At 36.5% G+C, this 19977-nt stretch overlaps 2 protein-coding genes across 2 annotated transcripts; both read left to right on the top strand.

The window, feature by feature from the left end:
• Positions 1 to 6610: 6610 nt before the first annotated feature.
• LOC112293468 (uncharacterized) lies at positions 6611 to 11357 on the top strand. Its single transcript, XM_024542914.3, has 2 exons — positions 6611 to 10387; positions 10578 to 11357. Exons 1-2 carry the CDS (start codon positions 6908 to 6910, stop codon positions 10770 to 10772), a joined length of 3675 nt encoding a protein of 1224 aa, XP_024398682.1. The 5' UTR covers positions 6611 to 6907; the 3' UTR covers positions 10773 to 11357.
• An 837-nt stretch (positions 11358 to 12194) lies between these two features.
• LOC112293047 (mitochondrial intermediate peptidase, mitochondrial) lies at positions 12195 to 19938 on the top strand. The gene is made up of 18 exons (XM_024542086.3): positions 12195 to 12385; positions 13337 to 13727; positions 14090 to 14171; positions 14356 to 14408; positions 14759 to 14813; positions 15046 to 15187; positions 15544 to 15598; positions 15773 to 16004; positions 16113 to 16208; positions 16427 to 16546; positions 16782 to 16910; positions 17018 to 17173; positions 17504 to 17620; positions 17969 to 18094; positions 18401 to 18468; positions 18709 to 18844; positions 19000 to 19165; positions 19458 to 19938. Exons 2-18 carry the CDS (start codon positions 13342 to 13344, stop codon positions 19706 to 19708), a joined length of 2370 nt encoding a protein of 789 aa, XP_024397854.1. The 5' UTR covers positions 12195 to 12385; positions 13337 to 13341; the 3' UTR covers positions 19709 to 19938.
• Positions 19939 to 19977: the final 39 nt, after the last annotated feature.

Genomic DNA, 19977 nt, shown 5'->3' with positions numbered 1-19977 from the left:
AAATCCTAAATAATTCTAAATAAATTATAAAAATTCTTATAATGGTTCTATAATACTAATATTAGTTTAAGGCTGTAATTTTCTATCTTGATTATTTTTATAGTAATAAAATCAACTTAAATCTACTTTAAATCCTACTTCTTATATAACTAATTAAAAAGACATGAGGTTCTTTCTCATGTTTCTTTCAACTACTAACTAATATTTATAGATTTTCTTATAATTAATATGCATAAATAGAAGACCAATATAAATATTGATCTTAGTAAATATCCCTCAATATTCAATAATAAATAAAAAATATTAAACCAACTAAGATAATTATCTCTAAGACTTACTAAGATTCCAATTCTACAACTAACACTCTAATTTTTTATTTTTTTAAAGAGTTTTATACTATTCACCATATATTATAGTTCTAAGTATTCTAAATATATTTTTTTATTCTAAAAAAATCAATGAATCAATTTGATGATTCATACCAACTTAAATTAGAATATCTTATTCATTGATAAAGATATAATATTAATAAATGTACATAGGAATCAACTAAGAATCTTACAAATACAATAGAGAAGATCAAAGCTTTTCATCAATGACATCTATTTAAATTAAGATGAAGATTCAAAAAAAAATATATCATAAAAGAAACAATATTAAAAGAAGATTATATTATATTATCTATCTTTGATTGTAATTTCTTTTTGTATCATTAAGGAGATGAAAAACCAACAAAAAGTAGATTCAACTCAAGAGCTATTATTTGTAAAATTATTGAATGAAACATTACAATTGTTACAACCTTCAAGACAATGTAATAGAAATAAAGACCTTTAAAAACAACATATTCTTCTTCAAATAAATGATAAGATATAATGTGTTTGGTGTTACGACCTTAGAAGAGGTTTTTGATGTTTGGTGATACTATTAGAAGTAGAAACAATTCTTAACATTTTTATAAATGTTTTATTTGAAGAAAGTTATAAAGGCCTTAATAATAATCAATAATTAAGGTAGTCTTCTTGCTTTGGTATCGCATACTATCAACGGCTTAAAAGATCTATCAACTACTTTTAAAGAAAATAAAGATCAAAGTATGTAGCAAATACAATTTGATACATCTTACACTTCTTCAACATGTAATTACTACTTCTTGCCAAACTTTTTTTTAGAAAGGGAGGTAATATCATGAACATCCATATTTATTTCAATAATTACTTAAATAATATGAATAGATAGAAGTAGATAAAAATAGATAAATTTGATAATATCTTATAGAAAAGCTTCATAGACACAACTTTACTTTTATATGTGTCTACAGGTGATTGATAGATTGAAAACTTACTCAATAAGTTGGCCATGGTTTGTACATATTGATAACTTATTGTATAAATTCGACATATTGTGCACATATAAGAAGTTTTTTTTACAAGTAAGACATATATCCAAGAAGTTAGACATGTATTAGAGGTCTTGTAGAATGTCACCACATAGCTTTTAGTTATATAGTATATATAGAAGAAAGACTAAGGCCTTTCTTACTCTTATAAATTCATTTCTTGCTTTTAATTTAATTTGAAGGATCTCTAGTTTTTTTTGTCTTTTAGTAATATCCATTCTAGTTTTTGTTTTTTAATATATGCATATGTACTTATCACTCTTTTGTTATCTTTTTTTATAAAAATTTTTATTTGTTTATTTTCATTCATCAAGTTCTTATCTTTGACATCTATTTGATTCTCTCAATTGTACAACTTCTTAGCATAGATATTAGACTTCATTGTTCACTTCTTCTTTAGGCATAGGAATAGTTTTTTAATAATTGACATTAATAAAATGTGAAATTTCTACCTTAAAAGTATTAGAAAATTTCTAAAGATCTACAATAATTATAATTCAATTTTTATTTCTTCCAAATATAGTCTCCATATTTTTTTCTTTGATTTCTATAACAAAATATTTTAACAAATCTACAAATCAAATTAGAAGAGGATAATCTATAATTTCTAATATCAAATAAAAATTTCTACAAATATATATATATATATATATATATATATATATATATATATATATATATATATATAATAAAATTTAGAAAATAAAATTTATTAATTTAAAGATGGATAATCTATAAATTTTAAATTATAAAAAAAAATCATCGACTTGTTTCTAAAATAAAATAAAAATAATAAGTTAATACTCTTATTATATTATCAAAGATACAAATAAAAAATAACAAAAGAATTAATATAATCTTATGTCATTAAATAAAATAGATGTTCACTTAAAAATAATATATTATTAAAATTAGAATAGCTATTATAAAAGACAAGAAGACTAGAGACTCTTGAAACATGAATAAAAAGAAAAAAGACTTTGATAAGTTTAAAAAGGCATTATTTTTGCTTTTATATATACTATCTAATCAAAAACTACATCATAACATTTTATAAAACCTCTAACTTGTTTCTAACTTGTAAAATAAGTTTCCTATATGTATGCCATATGGTCAACTTGTACCACAAGTTACTAGCATGTGTGACATATGGCCAAATTTTTGGAAAAAATTTCAACCTATTAATGACCTATAAATATATATAAATTCAAATCTACATATATAAACCTTTTCAATAAAATATTATCAAATCTATATACTTTTATTTACTTCTACCTAATTCTTCTTTTCTAGGTAATAATAATTGTCAATTATGCCCATGACAATGTATAACAACTTAGAGTATATTTATATCTTAATCTTAAGAATAATTCTTCTAAATCTCAAGATTCTTTTAAGTTTGAATTAAAGAGTAATCTTTTCTATTTTAAAGGATGCTTATATATTCTAAAAGATGAAGTACATTTATGAGCTCTTCAAGCTTGTCATAATTTTTCAACTACATGATATTTTAGATGCAACAAGAACTTAAAATTAATCTGAATAGATTTTTAGTGGCTTCAATTATAAAAAATAGTTAAGAACTTTGTATTTTTTTACATTTTTTAAAAATCAAAAATTCCTTGTCATTGATCTTATGAAAATTTTCAACCACTATCTATAGTAAAACAACCATAATCTTTTGTTTCTATTGATTTTATCAAAGATTTTTTAATTTTAAGTTCTTATGATTTAATATTTATAATAGTAGATTGTTTCATTAAGGTGTAATATTTCATATTATGTATAAAGTTTATTATATGTAAAGAAACAACTAAGATTTTTTTTAATAATAAAAATTATTTTTGTAGATTACTAAAAGATATTATATCAAATAGAGGAATTCAATTTGTATTTAGACTACAAAGGAAAAAATTTAGATTTTGAAAATAGACATAAAACAACCTTTGGCTTTTCATTTTCACACTAATGAATAAACAAAATAGATAAGTCAAGAATTGAAGCAACATTTGAAATGCACCATCAACTACCATCAAAATGATTATATAATACTTTTGCTATTAGCAAAGTTTTTCTATAATGATGTGATATATTTTTTTATTTAATAATTATATTTTTTATATTATCAACCATAATATGATATTTTTAGTTTTTTAAAAGTTAATAATCTTATAAAAATAGATTTAATAAATAATTTATTAAAATTATATACAATAATAAAGGCATAATTAAAGAAAGATCAAAAACAACAAAAGATCTATACATATGTCTATTGCAAGAAACTACCTTAATTCTAAATTGGCAATAAGACATGATTATTTTGCCTTAATATTAAGATTATTTTTTTTTGGGACAAGTTGGATTATTATAGATTTAAAATATTTTTTTATTTATAAACAAATCAGTCTAATTGCATATTGATTATATATATTGGAATCCATGAAGATCCATTTCAAATTTTATATCTCTTCTTAAGCCATACAAGGTAGTAGATATATTGGAAAGAAGATAAATATCATCTCTTTTTGTAAAAGCAGATAACAATGATGAATTTGATATAGAAGAGCTTTTAGATTCAAGGTGGTGCCAAATAGGTTAGAACATCTTATATATTAGTATGGATATGATATTAGTGAATATACATTTGTGTTATCTAGAAATAATAAAATTGTAGCAAAAAATGTCAATATTTTTATAACACCATCTATCAAAATCAAGATAAAAAGTCAAGAAAAGCTTTGCTTTGAAGTAAAGAAGGTTTAATGAAGATTGCATTCTATCTTCTATTCTTATTTGTAATTTTTTTTATTTGTAGTATTAAAAAGATAAAAAAATTGGTAATTGATATATTTAATTTAGAAACTATTTTTTATTAAATTATTACACAAGAGATTGGGATTATTATAGTTTTTAATATGACATAATAAAAATAAAGACTATCAAAAATAATAAGTTCTTTTTTGAATAAATGGTAAAGTACAATGCATTTGATATCACAACTTTAGAAGAGACTCTCAATATTTGGTGATACTATTTAAGATAAAAAATCATTCTTAATGGTATTTTGAATATTTTATTAAGAAAGATACTATGAAGGCCTCAAAAATGACCAAATAACAAGGGAGTCTTCTTGCCTTGATATAAAATATTATCAATGGCTGAAAAGGCCTATCAACTATTATGAAAGATAACAAAGATCAAAATATGTAACAAATATAATTTGTTACATCCTAGACTTCCTTAACATGTGATTATTGCTCCTTTTGGACGTTATTTCTAAAAAAATAATAATATCATAAGTATAATCAATATTAATAATTATTTAAACATAAAAATTTTCTTAAAAGCTTTATAGATTCAAATTTGACTTCATATGTATTTGTAAGTGATTAATAGATTAATAATTAGATCAATAAGTTGGCCATATATTGCACATATATAAAACTTGTCTTACAAATTAGACATATGTTCTACAATTTAGACACATGTTAGAGGTCTTACATAACTTTTCCATGTAATTCTTATTTAGATAGTATATATAGAGATAGAAGTAATATCTTCTTCACTATTATCAATGCCTTTTTTTGCTCTTTGCCTTATTTCAAAAATCTTTAATCTTTTGATCTTTGACAATAGTTATTCTAATTTAATATAATAACTATCTTTAAGTAAATATTTATTCTTTTGTCAAGGCACAAGAGTGTATTGACTCTTCAATTGTTTTGTAATTCATGTCTTTAGTATTATTACAATTAAAAAATATTTAATAACATAATTTAATTATTTAAAAATAAATAAAGATTACAATAATAATTATTCTAGTCTTTTTGTTAATATATGATAAATTATAATAATAAATGTAGCAATAATATTATTGTTATCTATTAGTAAAAAAATAAATCAAATAAATAAGTATTGACTAATTGTATTATTGAATTTTCTATTGACATTGTAAAAATTGTATTATGTATATAACACACATATCAAAATTACATAAAAACTTAATCCAAGTTTCTATGGTTAATAATTATTATTATAAAGAAAATTGAGTAGCTTTATTAGATAAAGATAGAACACATTTAATTTATAAAGGTTGATTATGCAACTTATAGTGGTTTAAATTCAACAACTAAAACAAACAATTGTTTGTAATAAATAAATAAATAACAGAGAAGATAGCAAAGATTTGAAAAAAGGTTGAAATGTTTTAGGAATTTTTGTAATTTCTTTACAGCAGCATGTTAATCATTAACTACAATATAGAATTGAGTTTACCTATCCCAATTGTATTTTATGTTCTAAAAATATCATCAGTATTGTTATTATTTTTTTAATCTTCTATCGTCACCATGATGAGATTATTTCTACAACACTTTGATTTGATACAGAATTAACACACAAAAAAAAAAAAAAAAAAAAAAAAAACGAATGTAGACGTCACTCTAATTATTCTGTTTTACATCGTCAAAAACACAAACAACGTCCACCACTCTTCCAACACACGAATCACTTCAGAGTTTTTGAAAAACACAGACATGCAATAAAATAATAATAATAATAAAAGCTTTTTCGTATACATTTAAATTTCAACCTAGGTCACCACGTTATCCAAATGGTTGACACGTGGACACCACCACCGTCAAATGTTGTGTCCAATGCCCCAATCTATAAATACAAACATGGCACTGGACCTGGCATGTAAAGCATCCCCAACTAGGACACATTCCACCGCCCAAATTCGCCCAAATTCGCCCAAATTCGCACACTTCCTCGTTTCATTAGAACTATTCATCTTATTCTTCTTCTTTTGATTATTAAAAATGTATTATGGTTCCCCCCCTCTCTCCCTTGTTCAATCAGCCTAGTGGGGGTGCCCTTGAACCCACGGTGCAGTTGCAGTGATTTTGCAGGCAGTGGCGAGCTCAGATCAGTGAGCACATGTCGGCTGAAAAAGGGAAGAAGATGCGGACGCCGTAGACTCACTGAAATCTGCGCTGTCCACGACGAGAGGGACACAGGAAGTGAAAAAGAAGCTATAGAAGAGCAGATTTTTGCTGATGTAAGTGAAGATGTTGTTTGAAAGCATGATGTGAGGTTTGATCGGAGGGCTGGGGCGGTAAAACAGTTGCGGGGGGGGGGGTATTTGAATGTGGCCCACCGATGTTGACCCATATGCCAGCTGCCAGGACGGCGGAAGCGGAGGGCCCATTTATCGCACTCAACTGGCACCGTTTTAAAACTTTAGGTTGCTATGGAGCCCGAAACAGAGCTCTACCAGACGTCTCTATTGTTGACATAGTCTCGGTTTCGTGCTCCTGCTCTGACGCTTGGCTGCAGTTGCAGAAAAACATTTCGTTTGGGACAGAGATTCATCGTTGTCGATTTTAGTGCCAATGTGTGAGGCGTATTTGAATGGTGTAGTATTTGCTGGTGCTGGTATGGCGTGGTAATCACTTTCAGATTGAAGGAGTCGTGCAGATCGGGAGGGGATTTTTGGGCTCTAGTGTAATGAGTTCCGAGGAGATGGATATGGCGGCGCCCGTGGAGGCAGGGGGAAGCGAGGGTGTGGTGGCGGAAGAGGTTAATGATGTTGCTGCGGCTGTTGACGAGCGTGTAGTGAAGAGTGAACCTGCCTTGGATGAATTGAATCGTAAAGTATCTCACGATGTTGAGAAGTCTGAAGAAGTTGAGGGGAAGGTCTCTGATGAATCTGTGAACGAGAGTGTTGATACAACTGTGGAAGCTCCATTGAGTGTCAGTGCAGAGGAGCCTCTTGAGGTAGATGCAGAGTTTAACCCTTTGAATCACATTCAAGATGCGGCGGAGATCACAGAAGGCGAGGAGTTGAGTGAAGCTATTGAAAAAGCCGTTCTAGATGATGAAGAGAGCTTGAAACCTAAAATTTCTGAGGATGTCCCTGCTCCAGTATCGGATAACTCTGTAGAGTGCGTTGATTCGGTTGTAGATTCGGCAACCACTGCTGAGCCTTTGGAGGATTCAGTAGTGGTAGGACCTGTATCTACTTCTAATGATGTCGAAGATGAACCCAAGCATTCTGAAGATGCCTTGGAGCCGCACTCAGTAGTATCTTCGGAAATTGGTGACAATGAGGGCGTGAGAGCGGAGTCTTCCGGAGAAAATTTACTTGAGAATACTGATGGTGATACAGTCGATGATGTTGGCGAAGAGGACAAGGAAGTTGTGGAGGCAACAACGAGTGAAGATCTCATAGAGGAAAATTCAGAAGGAGTGGAAACTGTGCCTTCTGATGATATTGAAATGAAAGTCCCTGATGTGAATTCTGAGGACCTGAGTGAGACAAATGCAACATCAGAAAGTCCAGACAATGCGAAGGAAAGGGCTGAAATTATTGGTGAAGAAACACCTGCCACAGTTAGTACTGATGCTGTTGATCCATATGTTGAGGAGGGCGAGGAGACTGTGGAAGCAACCACCGGTAAGGATCTGAAAGAGGAGGTATCAGCAGAAGTGAAAACTGTGCCGCCTCCCTCTGACGATGTTGCGGACAATTCTGTTGAGGTGAATTCTGAAGATCTCAGCGAGGTGGCTGCTGAAATGCCTTCGAAGAGTACTGACTGCGAGGACGTAGGAGCTAAAGTTCTTAGTGAAGAATCAGCTGACGTAGTTGACAATGAACCAGTCGAAGCTCCTGGTGAGGAGGCTGTAGAAGCGGCACCCAGTGCAGAGCCTATGGTGGAGTCACCAAGTTCGACATCAGTGTCTGCTCCTCCTGATGAAGTCGGAGTTAAAGATGTTGAGGTAAATTATGAGGAAGCGGCACCTAGTGCAGAGCCCATCGTGGAGTCACCAAGTTCGGAGGCAGCGTGTGCCTCTCCCGATGACGTCGAAGTCAAAGATGTTGAAGTGAATTTTGAGGTTGCGAGTGGGATGACCACAACGTTGGAGACCGCTGACCGTGAGTACGTAAGACCTGGAATTTCTGCTCAAGAATCAGATGACAAAGTTGATAGTGAAGCAGTTGATGCCACTGTCGAGGAGGTTGAGAAAGATAACGAGTATACGGAAGTGACAACTAATGGAGACCCCGATGAAAAACCAGTAAGTGTTGAACTCGAGCTTGCTCCCTCTGATATTGTTGATGACAAATCGGTGGGGGAGAGTCCTGAGAGTGCTGGTGAAGTACGGTCTTCGAAGGGTGCTGGAAATGAGGACCTAAGCCCTGCACTTCCTGCTGAAGGATCAGTTGACATCGTCGATAGTGAGTCAATTGATGCTCAAGTAGACGAGAAGGAAGTTGTTGGAGAAACAACTAATACGGAGCCTGAGGAAGAATTGGTTGAAGCGGGACCTGTTCCATCTCCCTCTGATCATGTTGAAGACGAAGCAATAGAGGCGGATTTTGAGGATGAGTCTGATTTGACTACAACGTTGATAAGCGCTGATAGTGAGGACACAATAGCTGGAGCCTCCGCTGACAGCGTTGACAGTGAAGCAGTTGATGCTCTCGTTGAAGAATCTACTGAAGTTGCAGATGCAGCCACCAATATGAAAACCGATGAAGACTTGGCCAGTACAGAATTCCGTACTGTTCCTGATGATGCTATTAGCATAACTGAGGAAGTGAAATCTGAAGTGTCTGCGCCAGAAATGGATGACGAAAATATCAATGCCACTTTTGCTCCCTTGCCTGTTGAAGAGGACATCTTTGATCTCAATGAATACTTATTGTCAACTCTCGAGCACGAGGGTATCTCTGATGATTCTCCTAAACAAAATGGTTTGGATATGGCAGCTGATGTAAAAGAAATCGTCGATGCTGAATATTCTCAAGTATCTTCACAGGTTGCCTCGTCTGCAGATTTTCTGGAGGAGGCAGACGATGTGTCTTCAGAAAGACATCATCAGAACTCAGGGCTAGCAGAAGAGGAAATTGTCCAAACTGACAGAAGCTCGCACGAGGAGGAGCTTCCACAAGAGAGTGATGCAGACCCTCCAAGCGAAAAATCAGTTTTAGTAGATGCTGAGGTAAATGCGAAGGATGCAAAGAGTGTTGCTGAGGGGAAGGATTTTATCAATGAAGAGAGACCTGATACCCAATCTGAGGAGTTCCCAGAATCTTCAGTAATCCCCAGTCCGGAGGAAATTTTGAGGAGTCCTGTTGTGCTTGCCTCTAAGGACCGGTCTGATGAGTTCGCTGAGCCATGTGATGAGCATCCTTTGGCTGAGGAGGTTGAACATCCTACAACAAAGGCTTCTATTGTGCCCAGTAGCATTGGAGTCGAGAGGAAGGAGTTACCCAGTATTGAATCAGTTGACGATGATGGAACAGATGTGGCCCCTAAAGATGTATCCCGTTTGCTTCAGACCGAGATGACAGACGATGAAGTCAAGTCAGCAGTCATCCATGTTCCAGAAGAATATGTTGAAGTTGAGCCGTCACTGCTACTTGCTGATGCTCTTGGAGTTCCCCATTCAAAAGAAGTTGAATCCATTTTGAGAGAAATCAACTTAAACGATTTTAGTGAGGCTCCTACCACTAACAAAATATTGAGGGGTGAACCAAGCGTTGATTCAGACGGTGGCATGATTTCTGATGAAGTGGTCACTCCACTATCTGTTACATCACTTGGAACTGCGAATGGTGAGAAGGAGCAATCTCTGGATACAGCTGGAAATGAGAGTGAGGTGGCATCCAAGTCAAGTTACAATCATCCAGACCTTGATGAGGTGGCTGCTAAACTTCACCATGTTGCTGAAGATATTATGTTAAGTGACAATGGGGAGGCACGAGGCTCTGTGTCGCAGAGCGTGGCTCAAATAGTGCTCGACGAGAGTAGCAGAGCTGCAGACTCGGCGGAGTATATTACAGGAGTCGTCCAACACGTTGCACAATTTGCACAGGATGCAAGTCGGGCTAATTTAAATATGTTGTCGGAGACTGTGGCTCGTGGCTTTGTTGATGACACCACTGATTCACCTGCAGATCGACCAGTCAGCCAACCCCAGGTGAGTTTTTCGATTCCAGAAATATGTAGCACCTGCTGGTGTTGGTTGTCTCCTATTATGATTCACGAACTGAGGATCTTAATTTTTTTTGATACGTGCTTCCATACATCCTCGCATGGCTTTGTTTGATACTGCTTGTGCATGGTTACAAATGTCTCTCTTGACGATTAATTTCTTTTTTCTGTTATAGGGAACTACAAGTTTGGGAAACATGGTGTCACTTTTCATTGTGTGGTGTGTATCGCTTTGTGCTTCACACATTTCGAGCAAAAACATGCCCGCTCCTGCTCTCAAACTTGGAGCGGAAGAGGTAACTGCAGTCCTTCATTCGAATGTTCAATCACCACCTGCTCCAGCCCAAGAGACTGCTACCTCAAGCCATTAAAGAATCCACAGTCCAGTCCTCGTGAATTCTGCAATGATAAACCTAGGTAAAAACCTGTTTGACTACTAATAGTTTTAATTGAGCCACTCATTGTAGTCGCTCTTTTGTTTCTATCATGAAGTATCAATTAGGCCTAATTGCCAAAACACGGCCTTGGTAATCAACAATCGTTGCATAGACTGCATAAACTGTGTGTTTCCACCTATTTGTTTCAGAAGTGGCTTGCTCACTGGAGTTGTAGAGAACTATTACACTTGAGTACGCAGCAGGTAGAAGTGGTTTGGTATATGATCTCCAGCATCGTTAAGAGGGTTTCTTGTGAGTCGCTTGTGGGCGGTTTCTTATAATCGCTGTGAAGTAGCCGAAAGCCCTTCAAGGGAGTTTTTACGGCGATAATTTGTATTACTATCTACTCAAAGTGGGCCGGGGGACTTTCTGCCTGCACACTATTTCTTCACATTTTGTAATCATGCCGGAATTTTTTCATTCGGACCTCAATCCAGGTTTTCGATGGTGTCCATCTGAATTTCCTCGGAATGATGTTGCTCTCCGAAATTGTAATAAAGTTATTTTCTCAGATCAAAATTTGTGCCAACTACAGTCATATGCTACATCGTTTGAATTAGACCTCTAAACTCGGGCGAACTAGCTGTAGAGGTTCTAACAATTTTCTCTATTTAAGTTTTGAAGTCTGCGAACAGCAAGAGCTCATTCACACCTCATTCAGCGGCTGTCGGGCCTTATCTGCATTCATCTCCGGCATAGGCTTGGAATTCGGAAAAAGTGATCACTTACAGTGAAGCTCAAATGGTTTGCTCCTCTTATGGAACCCAGTTTCATGTTCAATTCTTTCTTGAGTAACGATCAGAGATAAATGGAGACAGACCTGGCATACGAATCCAAAGAGATCCATTTGAATGTCCCTACAGCAACGGTGCGCAAGTGCAGCAGAGGTGCGGCACAGGATCAGCCAATGTGCGGCACATTTGGTTACAACGAAAATTGATCTCAAACAACAGATCACAATACAACATAATACATTCATGGCACAACACACAGTACATGAAACTCAGCAGGGTGGAGGATATTATGCTTGCCATTTGATACATGCATCTACGGCACATACCTTGTAAATCAGAAAACATGATCAATTGTATTGCACTTGTACAAGACGTCTTAATGTAGAACAACATTGCAAATGTATCAACATGGTGACTAATGACCGCCTTCACGTGCTGGACTTGAGCAATTCGGGACGTGAACGCACATTTCGTACCGCATTTCACTACTGTACATCCTCTTGCGATGAATAAAGTTTTGAAAGTGGATGCAGATATGATGAAGAAACGTTCATTCATTCAAAATCCGGAGGTCTCGAGTGCCCGTGCCCGTGCCCGTGCCCCTCTCTTGACCGCTGCGACGTGAAGACAGACATGGATGCGGACGTTATGGCGACGGTGCTAACGGAAAGGAGGTCGTCGGCTTCGTGGGGTTTTGGAATTTAGTGTTGTGTAATGCGTTTGCGGCGGATTTGACTCAGCGGAATGGCTTGGTGACGTCTCCACAGCCTTTGAATAGAGAGAAGAGCTTCAATGCGCGGTCACCGAAAACAGGTGATGCAGGCGTCGGTGGATTACGACAGTGCGTCGATTTGATACGCTGGCTTGGAGAGTGTTGTCACGTGTGGTAATGCCGGTACGGTTCATCGCAGGATTGAGGAAATGTAGTGTTGAACTTGGAGAAGAGTTTCTAACAAATCTCAGTCGAGTGCGCAACTTATTTTTCCTTTTTTAAATCTTGTGTTTTATTGTTTTGTTTTCCTCGAATGTGATGCGTGACGTGATTTATATGATGGGTTAAAATGGTGGGTTTGAAGCGGTTTGGGGAAGAGAGATTTGAAGTCGCGCTGTAGTGAAGGTGCATTTTGTAGCCTACGAGGATTGATGGTTGAGATGGTTCTGCGAGATTGCTCAGATGTTTCGATTTCAGTGAATTTGAATTTAGCTTCGGAGTGAGTCCAATTGAGTTTTTGAGCGGATATTGGTTGTTACCAACAATTGCTGCGTGGATCTTCTTCTCATCTTCGGGAAGTTTTTTGACACAAATAGCAGTTTAATCAGGATATCTCGTAGTTTCCGGCCTGTGAACCACATGTTTCATTTTTGGAGTAGGGTTAGGGTTTTGGATATATTATTTGTCCTCCATGTCAATGTATATTCCTGCATTTGTTGACTGATTTCCAGGAGTATGCGTAAAATTGACGAGGCTGGATGTATTTAAGCTTTGCAAGAAAGCCAAGTTTCGTTGTGAAAATGATACATTACCACATGTAATGATGTTATCACATGAGTAATATGTTTCAAGTCCACCAGCAACCTAACTCATGGCGAATTGTTAATTGGACTATGTGATGTATTTTGCTGATTAGATTTGTTTGGTTGATCGTACGCAGATAGAGCTATTCCACTGACACTCAGATTGACAAGTGCGATAGCCTTGTGTGGTAGTAAAGTGATCGTGAGATGAAAATCACTTGAAAACATCTCTGAGCCTATATACTACAGGAACCATGAAGTCTCGTCGAGCAGCGAAGGGATTGCTTAGTACCGCATCTTCCAACTTTGGGGAGAGGGACCAGCTCTTTAAAATTGCCTGGTCATGCCAGTGGTACCCAACTTCATGCTCGTGTACTGCGAGGGAAGGTTCCGCACATATGCCTCAGGTTGTATCTAGAACCCTGGTTTCGAAGGCAGGTTCAGTTCCTGTAGCTACTGGGTCCAAGGTTGAATCAGAAGCTGCTCATTCGACCGAGAAAAAGAAGCAGATTCTCCCTCAGGAGTATAAACCAAGCATGAAGCCTCCGAATTTGAGGAAAGAGATGCTTGGGCTTTATGGATATGAAATCCTGAAGACTGCCAAAGGATTCCGTATCTTCGCTCAAGATGCAATTGACAAGTAAGGCGCTGATTGATGATGTCTCATTAGGGAATTTTGATGCTGGAAAGATGTCTGATAGAAAATTGTGATGGTTATAATGTTGATCTCATAGCTCTAGGTGTTTTCAATTTGTAGAAACTACTACAAATACAATCATACTTGACCAAAGAATGCGTTTTTACCTCTTAATACGGATAGACCATTGTGTGTGTTTTGTTTTGTGGGGTATCGGAGGTGGGTCTTGAGCACTCGGTCTGTAGTATACGGACACAAGCTACGTGAGTATGGACACTTGCAGCTCACCTCATTTCTAGGCTGCGAAGGCTATGTTCACAATCTGTCAAGTTTTTTGGTGACCTGAGTCGAGCGTGGGTGTGTAGATCAGAGATTATAATCCGGAACATCAAAGATATGCCTCCGTCGATGGGCGTCATTCGTGCTATGGACGATATATCGGACACGGTAAAGAATACTGACCTATGAGGCACCGCACACCTGCAAGCTTAAACTGTTACTTGTCATTTGATTAGAGAACTTAGACTGTCTTGAGTACCTGCTGCATATACGAAAATATGATGTCAAAAATGCAACTTGTTTCCCTTCGTCAATTCTAGGATTGACAAAGAATTTGTGTGAAATGGGTTAGGTTTGCTCAGTTGTGGATGCAGCTGAACTATGCCGGAACACGCACCCTGACAAGTAAGGTGTACCTCTTGCATCCCTTCATTACATCCTCCTGAAGTTTATTTTTTATTTTTTTTTGTTTGATACTTACCACATTAGATGATTTACATAAAAGTATGTATTATTTGCTGCGAACATATTCCTCTATCTAACTATACTCTTGCATTAAACTTTGAAGTAAAACCTTTTTTCAATAGTTATTAAGCTTTGCAGTACTTGAAGTTTATAGACTTCTTAGCTATTTGGGTCTTCTGATGTTCTAAGGCTACAAGTTTGTGTTCTCGAAGTTTTAGTCACACAATCACTAAGAAGATTCTCACTGAAAGTACTGTGTCCATTCATGACTTCATCGTTGTTTGTTGCAGGGAATATGTGGAAGAATCCAACCACGCCTCAATGAAAGTCTATGAATACTTACAGGTAAGGCCTGGTTATCATCATTGTGTGCAAGACTGTGTAGGTATCACCCATAAATTTGACGCTTTGTGAATGACATCCATGCGTTTATAGACTGTGATTTTTGTGATGATGAGTGCAAACTGGGTTTTTGTGTTCGAGACTTCAGATGGGGTTTTATTCTTTTTTCCCCTTCTCAACGTATTCTTCAATTTTGAACGTGTTATTTACATGGTTGTTGGTTGCTTTGTGTCAGTATTTGAATTCTCATCCGGTTCTATACAAGGCGATTGTTGGAGTTGAAGAGTCTCCTGATATTCTTACCACTGAAGAAGCAAGAAGGGCTGCTAAAACTCTCCGTATGGATTTTGAGAGGGGTGGAATACATCTTCCTTCTGGTAGGTTGTCCCTTCTTTGAGGGCGAATGGAACATGAAGCAATAAAAAATTTAATATTTTTTGTGCAGCCTACTTGGATTTCCACTTGGATCAAGGTCTCAATGCTGTGGAAATAGTTAGATGACTGGTTCCTGTATGCCAGAACGAGGTCTGAGGCTAAGGTCAATGTATCGGAATTTTTACATAGATACCTGCGTATGCTTTAATTGTATCGGACATTGGCTTTATAAGCAGAGCATATTATCGATATCAACACCCAACTATTTCAATTAAAGTATATCTTCTTTTATTCTTTCTTGGTATCCACCTCATCAGCTGTGATTCAGGTTTAACTGTTGTTAACTTTGGACTTGCAGACAAATTGAAGCGAGTGAATGATCTGAATCTTGAAATCACGAGACTAGGCAGAGAGTAAGTGCGTTCAGGTGCTTGGGCTTATTGACTTCGTTACGATAGTGCTGTTATCTAACTTCAACCGCAAGGTCTACTTCTAATGTTTGTACTCTTAGTCGCGTTCTTGTGCAATGTTTACTTATCTTCAATTGGATATCTGTTGTTAAAAATTACATTCTGTTATTTTGTTAGGTTTGGGGAGAACATGATGAGGGATCAAGGTCAGCTGGATATTTTCCCAGCATCCGTGATACCAAAAAGTATCCAACATATGATGAAGCCCATATGGATGGAAAAAGATGGTCGAGTAGGCTGGTCTCGTCGTTCAAAGTTTGTGGCAGCGGATGACAGTAATATGGGTTTGCGTGTGGTTACTGAACCTGCTGTTCTCTCCTCTGTACTCAAATATGTGGCAGACTCTGAGGTATATCTCGACTCAGTACTTCTTTTCAGTTACTAAAGGTAATTGTAGAAGAATTTTTAGAATGAGTGAGACTAATAAATATATTATTATTGTCGTTTTTATCTTCAGGTAAGACGGCGGGTGTATATGGTTGGTCACTGCGTACCGAAAGCTAATCTGCGAGTGCTGGATCACCTCATTGGTGCACGTCACGAACTTGCTCAGGTTAGATCTGTTACTAATCTTCCATCGGGCCATATGGTGAACTGTCATAGGAAGGTTCAAAGTTTGGAACATCAAGACGTAGTTGTATAGTACTTGTCACAAAATTATCTTACAATTTGAAGTAGTACATAATTATTTTATTTGGTTATACCTCAGTCCAAGCGATACATTGCATCTGACATACATACAAACATGGATTGATTGGGGTGGTAACCTAGCTCCTCGGCTACAACTCTTATGCGGAGTTTGCAACTGCCCCTACCATGGCAGAGTCACCGAACGCTGTTGTTTCTTTCCTTGAAGACATCAGCATTCGTATTCGAGGCAAGGCAGATGAGGTTAAGTTTACATTATTTTCTGAATGATACAATTTTGATACTCATAGGAATAAGAACCTTATATTTTAAAGCATTTATTTGGAGAAGCATTAAGTAAGGATGGAATGGATACTGGATTGTGACAGTTGTACTTTTACAGCATGTCTGATGAAATATTGAACTGTTCATTGCTCGAAGCATTGCTTTAGATCGTTACCCAGGATTCTGACGTTGATCGTCTTCAAATTGGTCTCAGGAAATGAAAACACTCGCGGAGTTTTCAAAACAAGTGGATACGTCCTGCAGCAGCACTTCAATAAATGCTTGGGATGAATCTTACTATGCTGGTCTGTTGAAAGCTCGAACCTATGACTTGAACGCAGGGGTGAGTTTTGTGACTTTTTAACTCTGACCTCTTTCGTTCTATCTTTGCTCCAGAAACGTTGCTTCATAGCCTCATGCTTCATCTGACACAATTTGTCGGTGAAGCAGGTTGTGGCATCTTACTTTCCAGTAGGACAATGTATTGAAGCCCTCAGGATAATTTGCCAGACTTTATTTGGGGCTACGTTTGAGCAAGTACCATTAGCTCCTGGAGAAGCATGGCATCCAGCGGTACAAAAGATGTGTCTGCGTCATCCCTCTGAGGTATTTCGTTTGATGTCTTTATCACCTGAGCTGTCTTTCTGGGGCATAGCTACTAGTACATGTAAAGAACTGCAACTGATTATAACAGTAAGCGTGATAGACTTTCTTCATGGGTTTTGTGATATATTAGATAACCTATTTGCTGACAAAACATGTATTTCAGTACGTGGTTTTATATCATTCTGTCACTTGATAAACAGTGAATTCCACAGATACCCTTCTTTAGAGTAAGGGTTACTACACTACATGGGCACTCCGTAATTATTATTTTTGAAGGGTTTTCAGACGTATAACTCTCCTAGTTGCACAACTTTTTATCGAATTTCACAGGGTGAACTTGGACATTTGTACTTGGATCTTTATGCACGACCCGGCAAATTTCCCGGCTGTGCGCATTTTACCCTAAAAGGTTGTCGAAGGATATCCGAATCCGACTATCAGCTTCCAGTACGCTCACTATTCCATTTGACTAATTACTTTCTTCTTTTGAGCTCATCTAGGATTGCTACAGGATTTACACATGTGTTTGTTTGTATAGGATGTAAGTTTTATCGCTCTAGACTGATGAAGTGATGTGTTGGTTTAAGTCCTAATTTGGTTTGTATTATTAATATTAGATCCTATATCTTAAGCACGACGAAACTTTCTCAGCAAACGGTATCTTCACGCTCTTAATTACTTTTATCAACAGCATCTTGTTCTTATTTTGTGGTTAAGAATCTTCACAAGTGTGAACGGGGATTTGCATTGTTTAACAATGGTTTCAAGAAAATCCTGATTGACTTTCGGATGCAGGTGGTAGCTTTAGCATGCAATTTTGCCACTCCTGATGGAAACACACCTCCTATTTTGAATCACTGGGAGGTCGAAACATTGTTCCACGAGTTTGGGCACGCATTACACTCGTTACTTTCTCGTACAGTATGTGTTCATTCGTGGCTTTTGATTTTTGTAGAAAGTTTTGGTCGTGGAATTGAAGTAATTAACGTCTTTCCGTGTTGGGCCAAGTTCATGACTACACGAGAATGAAGTGCAGAAGTTTTTTTTCTTTTGGATCTCTGCAATGTTGTGAACAAATGATTTGAACATTCTTTTGTTATTACTTCAACACAGTATCTATACTAATATGCTTCTGATTTTTGGTGTTTTATTGTTTGAAGTTCGTCAGAGGACTTGAGATTATTATTTGTCAAAGATATTCAAACTGCTGTGCTGGTATTTTTACAGGAATTTCAGCACTTTTCTGGCACGCGAACGGTGCTTGATTTCTCAGAGACACCATCTCAATTGTTCGAGTAAGTTATATCCTAGTCAAACACCCTTGTTTTTCTCTCCATAGCAAGTGAATGTGCATGTGGCATTTGTTGCAGAGGCTATCTTTGGAAGTTCATGATATCACAAAAGAGATTGTTGTAGTCTATTCTTATTGAATATTATTAGTAGTATTATTAGTATTTATTGTCTGGTGTGATCTACCAGCCATTCTGGGGTACATGATTCTCAATGTTTCTTGGCATTTGAACGTATGGAGTTAGGCACTATGCTTGGGACTATCGGTTACTCCGTCAATTTGGAAGACATTATCTTACAGGAGAGACCATTCCTGAGAAGATGGTTGCATCCATGAATGAGGCCAAGAGAATGCTTTCTGCTACTGAGATTCAACGCCAGGTTAAATGAATTTCCTTTTACTGTAAAGCTCTTGGTATATCTGTACTGTTGCTCCTAGTCATTAAACACGTTTACTGGCATGAGTAGTATCCACTAATCTCTAGTTTTTTGTTCGTTTTTGAGTCACAACGAAATGAACTTGTCGTGGCTTGCAGGTGCTGTATGCTCTTATTGATATGACTTTATTTGGAAAACAACCGCTTCCAGCCAAGGATACCACTGCAGTTATAGCAGATTTGAAGCTGAAGTACACTGGAGTGAGACATGTGGAAGGCACTCATTGGCATACTCGGTTTAACCATCTTGTCAGTTATGGCGCTGGTAAGATGGTGAAATGATTTTGGTGCTGCATGCTTTACTGTCCTGATTTTTTTTTTAAATAACACTGTATTGTTCGTCAATAGATTAAGCAACATTTGTGTGCAATAATTATGCATTGAACGGGACATTCGTAATACATCCAGGATCAGAAATTAACTTGGTCTACACGTTTTAATAGCTTGAAGTTATTTGAAGTTATGGATCTATGGTTGATAGCTTCAAGGAGGCATGACATTTAGACACGTCACCAGCATTGAGACACGTCACCAACGTGGTCTGGTTTCTTGTGCAGGTTATTACAGCTACTTGTATGCTAGATGCTTCGCAGCTAGCATATGGCAAAAGCACTGTATAGAGGATCCCCTAAATCTTGCAACTGGAGATAGTCTGCGGCGAGGTTTCCTTATGCATGGAGGTGCCAGAGACCCATCTAAAATGATGAGAAAACTCCTTGGAGAAGATTCCCTGATATGCACTGCAGCAGGAGTTCGTCCCTGCACTGAGCAACTCCTTGCAGACATAGGACTTGTGGCAAATTCGTGATTGTGAGTGACAAGATTTTATCGTTATTCATATGAATCGGCACTGCATAGTCAGCCAATTTGACTCAATCAAGCATTAGTTGAAAAGAAGGAACGTTCATTTCTGATAACTTGTACTCGGTATTACAGTTTGCTTCAGGAGCCACAAGCTGTTGCTCAAGACATGGACTTAACAACACCATCTGAGTATACATTTACTTTAAGTGACAATAAATTGTGGGTTTCATCTTTGGTTTCCGCTCGAACGTGTTGGACAGCATGAAAAGAGGT

The sequence above is a fragment of the Physcomitrium patens genome, chromosome 16 (genome assembly GCF_059467195.1).
Source record: "Physcomitrium patens ecotype Gransden chromosome 16, ASM5946719v1, whole genome shotgun sequence".
In the NCBI taxonomy this organism is placed as follows: Eukaryota; Viridiplantae; Streptophyta; class Bryopsida; order Funariales; family Funariaceae; genus Physcomitrium; species Physcomitrium patens.
This window is presented reverse-complemented; position numbering and strand designations above follow the sequence as displayed.